Here is a 14,834-nt window from a genome sequence, read left to right as displayed (position 1 = left end):
ATTAATATCATATCAATATTTAATTTTATTTTGTTTTTTATATATCTATGTTCAATATTAATTGAAAAATGAAATATGTACAATAAAAGTTTGGTCAAACATTTATAGTAGATGTTTTAATAATTTGTCTATAAAACAATCTTCATATTAAAAATACATTTATACCTGTTTGTTTTTTTTTTGGTAATTTAACACTCAAAATTTTTTTTTTTATAAATTAATCAAACACTATTTTGTTATCAAAAACATGTTTAATTGAATTAGTCAAACACAAATTACTTATTTTAAAAAAATACTTTTCTTAAAAGTTATTTTTTGAAATGGCTTCTACAAATAAGCAAATTTCAGCAATAATGTCAAACAAACTCTAAGAAAAATCAGTCAAATGCAATCTACTTATAAAAAAACGCTTTTCAAATGAATTAGTCAAAACACGATTTATTTTTTCATAAGAACTTATTTAAAAAGTACTTGTAAAAACTAAGCAGTTTTTAGCAGCAATGTCAAACCGACTCTAACATATTTACTGGCAATGCTCTAGAAAACCACTTTTCTTTATTTTAGAATCCAACTGTTGAGAAATTGTCAAAATCTGCTTCATACAAATATAAATTCTGTTAACCGAAGACAACTTGAAACAATTGTTACAAGGTTTAAGAGAATCACGTGCTCAACAGGAAGAATGAAGTATACAGTGAAATTCCTGCAGATATTATTATCAGAACTGTTGTCACTTTAAAATCCAAGAATTAGCTCACATTGTAGTATGAGTCAATGATGGCATCAGCAAGATATTCACATTTAGCAGCCGATAATCCAGCCAAGGATATCCTCCCATCTTTTGTCATGTACACATGCCACTTATTGGCCATGTTCTCGCTCTGCGTGACCACCAAGAGTGAGAAAAAGAATGAACACCAGATATGCAAGGTACAAGGAAACAAATATATGCAATCCATTGTTAAGTCATAAGGAGACTCTCACTGCACTATCTTTTGCATATTGAACTTGGTAAATCAGTAGGAAAGGAAGGAAAGAATAATGTCTTTCCGCAAATAAGTGCTTAGTGAAAAATGTGGTATGTGATAAATGATCAAGGCCACAAACTTGTCAAGCAAATCAAATCAAATTTACACATACTGCAATGATGAAACAACTTAGTTCATGGGCATTACCTGAGCTCTGTCGAGACCTGTGAAGGAGAACATTCCAATCTGTTTCAGAATGAATGACCAGTTCTTTCCACTCTTATCCTTGGCGGAGAGGCTATCATATAGCTTCTGTCTCACACTCTTTATCCTCCCTGCCATCATTTCCATCTCTTCTTTCCATTCACTGAAGAGCTCTGGAGTTCCAACGACGTTGGCAACAATTTTAGCACCATGAATGGGAGGATTGGAGTACATTGGGCGAGCAAGCCTTTTTAGCTGGCTTTTCACCCTGTAAAATAATTTTATTGGTTCACCAAACATAAAATCCACTCAGTTGATAGGAGATCATATGTACAAAATAAAGGACAACATCTGGTACTTGGCATTTTAGATGGAACCATTGATTACAAAGCAAGGAAAATGCTTAATCTTACTCCATCAGCACCCCAAGACATAACAAAGGTTCAAAACTCAGAACAATAAAAAAAAGTTGGGTGTTTTTTTCTCATCTACCTCTGTTTTGTTGGCAAAGTAACCCGGTATTTGTATTGGCAAAGGATGCAGACACCCAATGGAATAGTCAAGACGAGCTGTCCCAGTCTCCCAGACACCACCATTTTCAAATAGGAAAAAAGTAAGGACACAACAAGTTCTTGTTTTTTCAGCTATGACACAGTATGACTTAATCCCACCATTTCAGCGACATTGTGGTTAGTATGTCAACTTAACCTACTAAACAGCTTTGATTGTCAAGCTATAATTATCAGGAGGGGAAAATGGGTTTGTTTTTTCATAAATAAAGTCAACATTAGGAGGAAAACAACAAAACTATTTTGCATGCATAATTAATAACCAGAGGAGATACTTTGGGAAGGATATCAAGTTAGCGGTACTAGGCACAATAATCATTATCAAAAGCAACAAAAGAAAAGGGATTAAAGCTTCTCATCTTGCTCTAATCTATAGTACACCCAGAAAGAATTCCATATACATAACATAAAGAATAGCATTATAATTTAACAAAAACTCAGTGCAACATCATTTTCCCACTATAGAGGAACTATATAGCTTTTAATGTTGGCCACTTTACCTCGTTGCTGCATCAGCAGATGAGCAAAGAACATTGATAGCCCCAATCCTTTCTCCATAGAGACCCAGATTTTTACTATATGATTGAGCAACCAAAAGCTCCATACCACGTGCAGCAAACATTCTCACAGATGAGGCATCTTCGTCAAGGCTGCCACTTGCAAATCCCTGCAGTGCAGATTAGATGAGGTATCTTGACTGTTATAGAATACTCAATACAGCTTCCCAGTGCAAATATCTGAATAACAATGACTTTCCCGTTATCTTGTATTCATTTTTTTAAAAATCAGTAAATTACATTGATAAACACCAAGACTGTCAAAAAGAAAATGTACAAAGCGACTTAACCAACTTCATTCATCAAATTTTCCATTTATTATTACAGCAAAGGTACACTCTCCTTACATCAAAAGAAGGAATAAAACAAGAAAGACGTTACGTAATTTTGAAACAATTCCCTATTTCTTTCATTTACTTCTCTCTCTCCCGCTCTCTCTCTCTCTCTCTCTCTCACTCACACACACACACACATCAGAACTTTTAACTTGAAATTTTACAGCTTCACCAAATGAAAGTTTTTGGGTTCAACATAGATTACCTGGTAGGCAACATCAAAAAATGGAATGTGGTTCTTCTTCTGAATTACATCAGCAATCTTTTTCCATTGCTCAGGTGTGGGATCAATACCAGTTGGGTTGTGTGCACAGCCATGGAGCAAGATAAATGATCCTTCTGGGGCAGCCTATAAACAGGTAAGCCATTACATTTTTACAATAACTTGCACAAGAAGTGGAAGAGAATACAAGCTCTTCTGTCAAACTCTATTTTATAATGCGGGGAGAAGAGCAAGGCCAACAAGACTGCACATACACACGTATCAGACATAGGAAAGGCATCTAGTACTGGATAACTTGACTAGCGAGACAATGCAGAAAAACAAAATTCTATATTCACAACAAAAGAGGAACTCAAGACCTAAAAGGAGAGACAGCAACCAGCTTTCTGCATATTCCATACTCACAAGAAAAATTATATCCTCAAAGTTATTCAAATTCATAAAACATAGTCGAAAGGTTAAATTGATTAATTGTTGAAAGACTCAAAAGTCCAATCTGACTCTGGGGGCGGGGGGGTTGGAATAGACAAGAGTGAGCTAAAAGATGACCAATCCAGCTCCATCATGATTGGTGTTGAGTCAGTTGTCAGAGGCTCTTAGAAGAATGGTGTTGCTTCCTAAAATCAACTGGATTTGGCTTGTTGCTTTTGATTCCTCAACCAGAGCATAAGATAAAGGGTGACGTTTCACATCCCAAAACATACCAAACTTTCTCTAAGTAGAGTGTGAAAAGAACCAAACTCCTCTGACATTCCTTTTCAGAAATGACTGCTCACATTGAAAGAACCAAGTCAATCCTACTAAGAAATAGAAAGAGAAGAAAAGCACCACAGACTTCATTGTCGAGGGTGCAAATCTTCCATGTTTTTCCGACTACATGTAAGTTATTAGCAGAGATATGAACCAATACAAACATAGGAACGAAGAGCACCATGAAACAGAAAAATACTATGCTATTCTAGAATGAATAATGATATCCCTTCAACTACTGAAAGTCAGAGAATGTCCCACATACAAAGGCACCACAAGTCAATGGACATGTGGAGAAGGAAAAAGACAGTGCTCACTACTGCTTTACATTTTCAACCACATAGTGACAGTAATAACCTTTATATCTTCTATCATCCCAGCAAAGTCAAGGCCAACTGTTTTGGGATCATAATATCGATATTCAGACCAAGGCACTCTGGCATCATTAAAAATGTTTTTATGATTTCCTGTCAAACACAATGGCAAAATTGAGTACAATGAAATTCACCCAAATTAATCCAAAAGCAGTATACACGCACCCCATGTTGGAGAAGATATCAAAATCTTAGAGTAAGGGAAGTAACGCTCTATCAGTGCTGCAGCAATACGCAATGACCCAGTTCCTGATAGACCTTGAATCGTAGCTACCTGAACAAGAAATAAACATTGGCATGCACAACAAAATCCAAAGAAACTGGTTTACATCTTCCAGTATACTACTCTTTCACTCTAACAAAACCAAAACGTTTACCCTTTGTTGCTGAAGCACTGGGTTATCTTTTCCAAACAATAACTCTGCTGTGACTTTGTTGAATGCAGCCAAACCTTCTATTGGAAGATACTATGTATCCATGGATAAAAGTAAGTAAGAAATTCCACAACAGAAAAATAGTCAAGGCCAAAAGCTGAATTTAGTACATCAAGTACCTCTTTGTTTTCTCCTCTCTCCAGTATAAGGTTCTCTGCCTACAGAAAAGTAATTTCCTCGTGATTCAGATGCAAAACTATAGAAAGTTGTTACAATGTCTAAGGATAAACATACAGGGTGAGGCAAGTCATTCATAATATATAAACTAAATAGAGCGTAAAAAAAAGATCAAGAACTTACTTTCTTAACTACATTGAGGACATATGGTTGAAGATCCTCTGTGCGGTAAGCTCCAACTCCAAGGTTAAGCTTCAGTTCATTTGTATCAGCCTTGAATGCTTCAGAAACTCCTAGAATGGGGTCAGCGGGAGCCATTGTTATTCCCTCAAATCGAGAGACATTAACAGCAACAGCCATAGTAGTCCGACCATTTGACTGGAAAAAAGAAAGAGAGACATCATGATATTAAGATAAGGCATCCCAATTCACAAATTTATAAAATTATATTAAGGTATCATCTTTGGATCATGCTCCTTCCTCCCCTTGGGTTTGAATATTGTTGTAATATAAATAATAAATTTGCCTGAGCTCGTTTTCTCTATCTTCCCTACAGTGCCTTCTTCTAAGTGATTGACAAGGTGAGTGAGAGGACCAATTATAGCCTTTGAGCATTAAACAGCTCGTTGTTCCAATGATAAGAAAAAACATAACCAGATATTTTTTGGAACCCCGTTGAATTAAATGCTACAAGCCAAAATGTTGTTACATACTGATACACCCAGATTTTGTAATTAGAAGTATTGAAAAATTCATAAGTTCTGGAGTTGATTTACAAAGCATGATAGGGAATCATCATGTATCACACACACCAAGCTAGAGGCGCCTGCTCATTTGTATGCATATCATCCTACTCCCACCATTATTCTCAATCGAACTCTTCTCTTGTATACTCTAAAGGTCAGAACCTAATGGGAGTTGCACTACATCAGTAAAGCTGTTGCCTCCCAGCGAATGATAAAGTTCCTACCTTTGCCTTCATGAAGTCCTTCCCAGGAAAGGCCCTTTGGCTAGAAGTCCCTATCTTCAGCTTTGGCTGCTCAAACAGAAACAAGGACATAAATCCTCCACAGTGTAAGATAGGGTAACTTTGAAATGACGAAGCAAGTGATGACATATTACCTTGAGATTATCTTGCAAGGAAATTGAAGCTGAAGGAGTGACAGAAGCTAGAGAAAACATTGTGGAAGCCATCTGGGATTTAAGCGCTAATAATTACAACAACATACCATACCAAGTGAAAAAGAGGGTATAATCATTAATGAATTGAGATTTAAAACTAAGATGACTAAAGAACTACACTTGTATTTAGCTCTAAACGGATTCAAAATTGAATATACGAAAAAGAACCTTGAAGCTATGGGGAGATTTGGTTTTGTAGCCCATTAAAAATAAAAAATTTTATACATAAGAGATCTGAAAAAAGTCATTTTCTTGTATTCAATTCGCAACTGGTCATGACACATCATTTCCACGGCTCAAACTCATCTATCTATATAACAACTATGACCAATAACCAAGAAAATTCATCAAATAAATCATGTATGAAGGTGACTGAGTGATTTATGGGATAGCAAATCTGAAGAAAAATGCAAGAAATAGAAAAGCAGACAAAAGGAATAGCAGTCCTTACCGCAAAGGAAGAAGAGGGATACCAGGGTTTCGGGGCTTCGGATTTACAGGAAAGCTAACACACTGGAAGAACTGATCGATGGTAACGATGATCACGATGGATCTTATAAACTATACTGGATAATTAGCCCGTGCTAGTACGAGCCTAATAAGTTAAAAAATAGACAAATTAAAAAAATTACTTTCTATTTCTATTCTTTTATTAATTATTAAAAATCTCTTTTTAATATATTTTCGGATACGTAATATTATAGACGGATATTTTAATTAATAATGATTGATATTTAAATTATTAAGTTGTTATTTTCACTTTAAGCAGTAAATAAGGGATTAAAAACAGATATTAATTGATTTGCACAAATCATGCATACGTTTTTCTTTAACTAATCAGTCATAAACCTCTTACTGAATTATGATTTTTAAACTTCAAATTGTGAAATTTTCTTCATGTTCTTTGAAAAAACATTAAAAGTTTGATTCAAGCAATTTTGGAACGCAATTTTATGAAGATTTGAAATGAATATTTTGATCTTGTTAATGCATTTTGGATCATGGGAAAGTATTTCATTTGTATGAGCGATATAGAAGTGATGTGATAGTGGTTAGAGAAAATATTTCATTTGTAAATCTTATTTCAACAATTGCAACTGAATTTGGTATTGATGAATTAAAAAAAAACATTGAAATCAAATACATTGTTGACGGTAATTTGTCTCCATTATGTATTCGAAATGATATGGAGTGAAATTGCACATAGAAATGAAGAAACATGAGGTAGAATTCGGTATGCATTCACTATGCATTGATACATAAGATAAAAATGATCAAGAGATACAAAATTTTGATACAATAACTGGTGAAATTGTGTATGTTGAAGGTGAAAAAAGGGACACAAACATGTTTTTCTTCCCGAAAGATTCTTGATGCTTGCTTTTTAGATGCACTTTTCTGCTTCATGTCTTATAATTCTCAAATTAGATACTTTATGAAGTACTTTTATGTTACTATTTTACTATGTGATAAATGATTCAGTTCTGGTTACATTTTTGTATTCTTAAATTTTAATAAAGTTAGTTTGTTATACATTATTGTGTGTCTGATACATAATTGTTTGTGAATAGAATAATAGTATCAATATTTGTGATGTGTGTCAAAGTTAAAAGAGACGACATGTAAAAAATGTATCATTTGAAGCAACGACATATCATATATATCATATCTTTTTTTGAAATTTTGTATCTACTAATAATAAAGTATCGTATATTCTGCAATTGAAAAAATGATGTTGTCACTTAATATAAATAATAAGTTTTAATATGATACATAAAAATGTAAAGTTGTACTTGAATACATAATTCTAACTATTATAAATCAGGTATATTGATACTTAATAGAAACAATAAGCTTTAATATGATACATAAAAATGTAAATTATACCTTATACATAATTCTAACTATATATATAAATCAGTCAAATTTCTACTTAATAGAAACAATAAGTCAACTAATGAAACATTATGTTGTTTACCTTGAAAGGTAAAAAAGTAATTTTGAAAGATTCAATGGTCCCATTACAAGATAAGAAATTGTCTTGCCATCTCGATACAAAACAATGTTTCGACAGTACGAAAAGAAAGAAAAAGAACTCAAGTGATAAGTCAACTAGGAGCAAAAATCGTTGTGGACGTTACAGACATGAAAGTCACAGTACGCGATCTTGTACTTTCTTACCCTAAGAAAAGTGATACATTTTCTTTTAGAAAAATACATTCAAGTTCCAATAAAGTGAAGTGTTACTGTTAAATATTAATAAATAGAAAATTTTCAATTTTTTGTACATTTTTGTTGAAAAATAATTTAATCACACTGTTAAATTATTAAATTTTATAAATATGATAAAATATTTATAATATATATATATATATATATATATATATATATATATTTATTTATTTATTTTAATAATAATGTATATGATACATCATAATTGTGAAGGACTGTATTTACTGTAACTTTATGTTAAGTATCACAAATAAAAGGAAAGATAAAATAATATATTTGATATATTAATTTATGTAATTGGTACATGTTGAAATATACATTGTCGTGGTTAGATATAAAATGTATCTTTAACTTAATAAACAACCTCTTGAATGATAAAATTGTTTGATACTTAAGTTTATAAAACTTATTTGTATCAGATAATTTTGAAAAGTATCCTATTTTATTTATATTGTATAACACAAACACTATAATTATAACCAAAAAATAGAGAACAATATACATACTGAAATCAAAATTAAAATACATTAAAAATTAAATTCAAAATAACAAAATTTTTAGAGAAATAACCATTTATCCAAAAACCAACCTCTTAAGATTGTTAATCCTAGATCATTTTCTTCAAAGATAACGCACCATATAACAAATGCAACAATTTTATCCTTTTTGAGGGTTTTTCCACATTCACTCTAAATTATGAGGTTTCATCCTTCTTCGATTTCGTCTACTAAATATTATCATTCATCATTGTTAATGGATCCTACAAGCTTTTGGATCTATTTTCAGCCCAATCATCATCGTCGGAATGATAATGAGTTGATTAGATCTATTTTCACGAAAGTTTCCATCATCAAAATAAAATACACAAGGTACCATACTAAAAAGACGGAGCAGAATTCATATGTAAAAGAAAATTGTAAATTAAAAACGTTATTTTTTAATTAAAAAATGAAATCTAGAGAATTGAAAATAAAAAATTAATGAAAAAATAGTTCTAGCTCTTTAGGAACTTGAAATTGATGAACTTGAGAGAGAATAGATTTGAAATTAAAAAATTGAGTGATTGATGTAATTGTTGATATATGGGAGTGATTTTAGGCGTAAAAATAGAAATAAAAACGTTGGATTGGTAGGATGTACATAATGTATCTGGAAAATAAGAGAAAAAGAGAAAAAAAGGGATTTTTGAGATATTTTAAAATGGTATTGAATTTTAAAAATTATGAAAAGAAAAATTGTGTAGTTATGTATTTTTTCCATTATTTTTTATTTTAATTTATATGATATGGATAGAATTAAAGAGTTAATCAAACTTTAATATTAATTTTAAGTAGTTTAAATTGTTAACAAGTTTTATGTCTTTTAAAATTTTGAATTACTAATTATTATTGTATGATTTGTAATATCTTTTACGCAATTTTTTCAAATAATAAAAGTTGTTTATTCTTTCTCAATTTTTATCGCATAAATAAAATCTCGAGATTTAATCAAGTTTTTTTGTTTTTGAAATATTTCTAATTGTTAAATACTGTGATTTACAGTACTTTCTAAGTAATTTTCAAATAGTATATGTTATTTCATTTGTCTCAATTTATGTGTTACCTATAAAATTGAAGTTAATCAGATTTTGTATATAAATTTTTGTATATGTTTTAAATATTTGAGTAATTATTTATTGTGATTTATAATATGTTAGAAAAATTACATGAATTGGTACATTTTAATAAATAATTACTGATTTTAGCTATACTTTTTTATTTATTACCATTTGTAGTAATACTATGTTATAATTATTTTTTGAAATATATTATGTTTGTTTATTAAAAAATTGACACATTGTATTATAAGTGTATTAAAATGCGTGATAAATTTATTATCCATAATTAAAACTTGTATCATATGTGAATAATAGATTGTTTTATCTGATATATATTAAACTTGTATTATAAATGAATCAAAAGTGATTAATTAAGAAAAATGTTATTGCTATAAATGATAAATACTTTTTTATTATGTATATTTAAATTTCCCTAATATTTTATACAATTTACGTATAACAAAAAATAATTTTAGAAAAACAAACAACACAAATCTATCAAAATTTACGAAACCATCCTTCAATACATCAATAATCACTACAACAAATTCGATTATCAGGGACAAATAATTTCGTCATTAATAAATCATATTTCGTCATTAAAAATCTTGTGTGACGAAAAATAATTTTTCACCCAGTCGTCTCTAAATGTGTGTCTCTAAAAGTATACAAAGACGATTTAGTGTTTCGTTGCCAAAAGTATTATATTAACTACAAAAAAAATCGTCACCAAATGCTTAATCATTTCTGACAAATTTACTTGTTGTAAAAAGTATATTTTTTGTAGTTAATAGTATGTTTTGTCACTAAAAAGGTTATTACTAACGATAAAATTATATCATCGCTAATTATTTTACTTCAATTAGTGACGAAATCAATTTTTCTAAAGGTATATACATTTTGTAGCTGAAAAAAATTTAATTTCGTCACTAATAATATATATTTTATATACAAAAAAATATTTTGTTTTTAAATGTATATATATGATAAAATTTAACATTATAAACATAATTTTATATGTATATATCTATCAAAAATTACAAAAGCATCCTTGAATACAAATAATTACTACAACAAATTCGATTATCACGGACAAATAATTTCGTCATTAATAAATCATATTTTGTTATTAAAAATCTTGTGTGACGAAAAATAATTTGTCACTCAGTCGTCTCTAAATGTGTGTTTCTAAAAGTATACAAAGACGATTTAGTGTTTCGTCGCCAAAAGTGTCAAGACCCAAATCCGGGCCGCGACTGGCACCCACACTTACCCTCCTATGCGAGCGAACCAACCAATCTAAACCTTAACATTTCAATATAACATCAACAGTAAATAATGCGGAAGACTCAAACTCATTAAATAAAACCAATTCATTAACTTCTAAAATTCAACATCTATTATTCCCCAAAATCTGGAAGTCATCATCACAAGAACATCTATGATCAAATTACTAGACTAAGAGTATTCTTAAAGCTAAAACAAGTAAAAGCTAGTCCATGCCGGAACTTCAAGGCATGAAGACATGAGGAAGAAGATCCAGTCCAAGCTAGAAGCATTAGCTCACCCTGAAGACACCATATAAATAGTGTCTCCATTGCTTTAATGCAAACACTACCGCGACCAATTCCAAATCATGAGTGGGATAGTTACGTTCATGCACTTTTAATTGTCTTGAAGCATAAGCAATCACATTCTTCTCTTGCATTAGCACTGCACCCAAACCCAAATAAGATGCATCGCAATAGACAATGAAATTCTTACCTTCCACTGGCAAGGTGAGAATGGGTGCGGTAGTCAACAAAGTCTTGAGCTTCTGAAAGCTTTCCTCACACTCATCCGACCATACAAATGGAACATTTTGCTTAGTCAAGTTCGTCAGTTGGGAAGCAATAGAAGAGAATCCCTTGACAAATCGGCGGTAGTAGCTAGCTAACCCAACAAAGCTCCTTATTTCTGACACATTAGTAGGTCTTACCCAATTCTTTACTGTCTCAATCTTAGAAGGATCCACCATCACTCCATCCTTAGAAACCACGTGCCCCAAGAAGAACACTGCATCTAGCCAAAACTCACACTTAGAGAACTTGGCATAAAACTTTTTCTCCCTCAACATTTTCAATACCATTCTCAAATGCTCCTCATGTTCTTTCTTGCTCTTTGAGTATATTAGTATATCATCAATAAATACGATCACGAAGAGGTCCAAATATGGCTTAAAAATCCTGCTCATCTGTAACGACCCGTTTAGTCGTTTTGAGCAACAGACTTCAATTCTGGAAAAACTGGCAGAAGCGACGGACCCCACGACGGGACGTCATGGGCATGACGGACCGTCGCAGGGTCTCATTTCAAAACACTTAGAAAATCTGAAATTGGATACTAAAAATCGACTCTCTGAACTTTGTGACGGAATGGCAGGACGGACCGTCACAGGTGTGACGGACCGTTACAGACCCTTGGTGGAAATTTGGGTCTCTGAACTCTGCGACGACCTGCAGGACGGACCGTCGCAGGCACGACGGCCCGTCACAGGTTGTGCAAATCCCAGGCAGAATCGGATTTCCTTACACGTTTTAAGGGATGTTTGGGACTATTCTTTCCTTAATTATAGATTTCGTGGGTTTATATTAATAACTCAAATTCTTGGGGGTTAAAAGAGGTAACCCTAAGTTAATTAGTGGGGTATTATTGCCATCTTTTATTCTTAATTATATGTTAATTTGGGGTAAAAGAAAGAGGATTTTGAATAAGAAAAGAGAAAAGAAAAGTGAGAGATAGATTGATCGATTGAGAGAGAAAGAGTCGAACGAGGAAGAAGAATATCAAAGCTTGGGAGATTGCTTGTTGATTCCAATTCTTCGGTGGAGGTAGGTTATGGTTTTCATGCTTTCATAGTAAACTCTTAATAGAGAATGATATGTATTGGTAGTATTGTAAACCCTACTATATGCTTAATTGTATGTTTGCATGAATATGATTGTGTGATTGTGATAAGATGAGCATGATGAAAATATTGAATCCCAAATCTTGAAAGGAAACTTTAATATACATTATTAATAATAATGCCTTGGTATAGAAGAAGGCTTGATGAATTAAAGTAATGGGATTGATGATGCCTTGGTATAGAGAAGGCCTGATGATTTACAGAATGATATTAGTGGATCGGGTGTCACGAACCGACACGTAGAATTAGGGGATCGGGTGTCACGAACCAACACGTAGAATTAGGGGATCGGGTGTCACGAACCGACACGCAGAATTAGGGGATCGGGTGTCACGAACCGACACGTAGAATTAGGGGATCGGGTGTCACGAACCGACACGTAGAATTAGGGGATCGGGTGTCACGAACCGACACGTAGAATTAGGGGATCGGGTGTCACGAACCGACACGTAGATATAGGGGATCGGAGTGTCACGTACCGACACAAGAGGAATAATGAATATGAGGGATCGGAGTGTCACGTACCGACACAAGAGAATTAAAGATAATGAATCTTGAAAGATGATAATATACTCAATCTAATGAACATAATTCCCAAATGAGTATGGTGTTGAGGCTTGAGCCCTCATGGATGAACTTGATGGTACTTATTGATGATTATAATACTTGTTGTGGCTACATATTGAGTTTTATAGTTGATTTACGATAATATTGATATATACTGTCCCCTATTTTGAGTTGGCCGATGATATCTACTCAGTACCCGTGTTTTGTACTGACCCCTATTTTTATGTTTTCTTCTTGTTTATTTGTGGAGTGCAGCAAACGTGCCATCGTCTTCAACTCAACAGTAATTCAAGCCAGTCTTACTACATCGGAAATTCAGGGTGAGCTAATTCTTCTAGCTTGGACTGGATCTTCTTCTTCAAGTCTTGATGCCTTGAACTTCCGGCATGGACTAGCTTCTTATGTATTTTTAGCTTTTAGAATACTCTTAGTTTAGTCATTTGATTGTAGATGTTCTTGTGATGATGACTTCCAGATTTTGAGGATGATAATAATAGTTTTAAATTGTTTTTATTAATGAGTTTAAGTCTTCCGCATTACTTTCTGTTGATATACGTTGAAATGTTAAGGGTTAGATTGGTTGGTTCGCTCACATAGGAGGGTAAGTGTGGGTGCCAGTCGCGGCTCGGATTTGGGTCGTGACAAACTTGGTATCAGAGCATTAGGTTCGTTGGTCTCATCACACAAGAACAGGTCTAGTAGAGTCTTAAGGAACGGTAGGGGGACGCCTTTACTTTTCCTTGAGAGGCTATAAGACTTTAGGAAAAATTTCACTCTTTCATTCTTTCTTTCGTGCTACTACTTGAGTCCAATTGGTATCTAGGCGATACGAATTGGTATCTGACCATCTTCACTCTCTTTCGCAGATGGTTAGAACTAGAGCAACGACTACGCCAACACCAACGTCGGCCAGACAAGAAACAACTAAGCCAGCCACTGGGGCTGTGGCTCGAGGAAGAACAGCGGCAAGGGGCCGTGGAAGAGGTCGTGGGAGGACGTCCTCTAGAGGGAGAGGACAAGCACCTAGCCCATCTGATACTAGGGCAGTGACTCCCCCACCGACTAAGGAAGTAATAAGAGAAGGGGAGGATGGGGAAACTAAACAAGTGCAAAATGAGGAAACGCCACCCCAACCTACCCCAGAGATGATCAATCAGGTTCTGGCTTATCTTAGCGGGTTATCTGATCAAGGTCAGGCACCTCCAGTGTTTTCTGTGCCAACACCTCCGGTTTCAGAAGTACAACATGCGGCTACTATGGCTCCCCGCATGGATGTTCCATTGGAAATAGGCACGTTTCCACGTCTGACTACTGGGCCTATAATGACAAATGATCAGCACGAACTTTTCAGTAAGTTCTTGAAATTGAAACCTCCGGTCTTCAAGGGCGCTGAATCAGAGGATGCTTATGATTTTCTGGTTGACTGTCATGAGCTACTACACAAGATGGGTATAGTAGAACGGTTTGGTGTTGAGTTCGTGAGTTATCAGTTTCAAGGGAACGCCAAAATGTGGTGGCGGTCACATATCGAGTGTCAACCAATAGAGGCACCACCTGTGACTTGGGCCTCATTCTCTAGTTTGTTTATGGAGAAGTATATCCCCTGGACTTTGAGGGATCGGAAAAGGGATGAGTTCTTGAGCCTAGAGCAAGGTAGGATGTCGGTTAATGCTTATGAGGCTAAGTTTCGTGCACTATCCAGATATGCCACTCAACTCTGTTTCAGTCCTCAAGAGCGGATTCGCCGGTTTTTGAAGGGGTTGAGGTCAGAATTGCGG

General features: G+C 33.7%; 1 protein-coding gene across 2 annotated transcripts; it reads right to left on the bottom strand.

Annotated features, from left to right (window-relative positions):
- Positions 1-538: 538 nt before the first annotated feature.
- On the bottom strand, positions 539-6,363 carry LOC101261642 (aspartate aminotransferase, chloroplastic). 2 transcript variants are annotated; one of them, XM_010326568.4, is made up of 12 exons: positions 6,165-6,363; positions 5,654-5,725; positions 5,502-5,567; positions 4,715-4,909; positions 4,534-4,572; positions 4,358-4,447; positions 4,146-4,254; positions 3,964-4,073; positions 2,839-2,982; positions 2,242-2,408; positions 1,176-1,440; positions 539-881 (listed from the first exon to the last, which is right to left on the bottom strand). In XM_010326568.4, exons 2-12 carry the CDS (start codon positions 5,723-5,725, stop codon positions 750-752), a joined length of 1,389 nt encoding a protein of 462 aa, XP_010324870.1. In that variant the 5' UTR covers positions 6,165-6,363; the 3' UTR covers positions 539-749. The 2 variants fall into 2 exon arrangements, with proteins under 2 accessions (XP_010324870.1, XP_004244943.1); XM_004244895.5 differs by having other exon boundaries at positions 5,654-5,739; positions 6,165-6,360.
- Positions 6,364-14,834: the final 8,471 nt, after the last annotated feature.

Source organism: Solanum lycopersicum, chromosome 8 (genome assembly GCF_036512215.1).
Source record: "Solanum lycopersicum chromosome 8, SLM_r2.1".
In the NCBI taxonomy this organism is placed as follows: Eukaryota; Viridiplantae; Streptophyta; class Magnoliopsida; order Solanales; family Solanaceae; genus Solanum; species Solanum lycopersicum.
Note: the sequence above shows the minus strand (reverse complement) of the source record. Positions and strands in the feature narration are given on the sequence as shown.

Excerpts from the sequence above, each read along its gene's own strand:
- LOC101261642 (XM_010326568.4), bottom strand. The coding sequence starts at position 5,725 with ATGGCTTCCACAATGTTTTCTCTAGCTTCTGTCACTCCTTCAGCTTCA. Across the intron at positions 4,448-4,533 it reads AGAGAGGAGAAAACAAAGAG|TATCTTCCAATAGAAGGTTT; the intron begins GTACTTGATGTA and ends ATGGATACATAG. Across the intron at positions 1,441-2,241 it reads TCTGCTGATGCAGCAACGAG|GGTGAAAAGCCAGCTAAAAA; the intron begins GTAAAGTGGCCA and ends ATTATTTTACAG.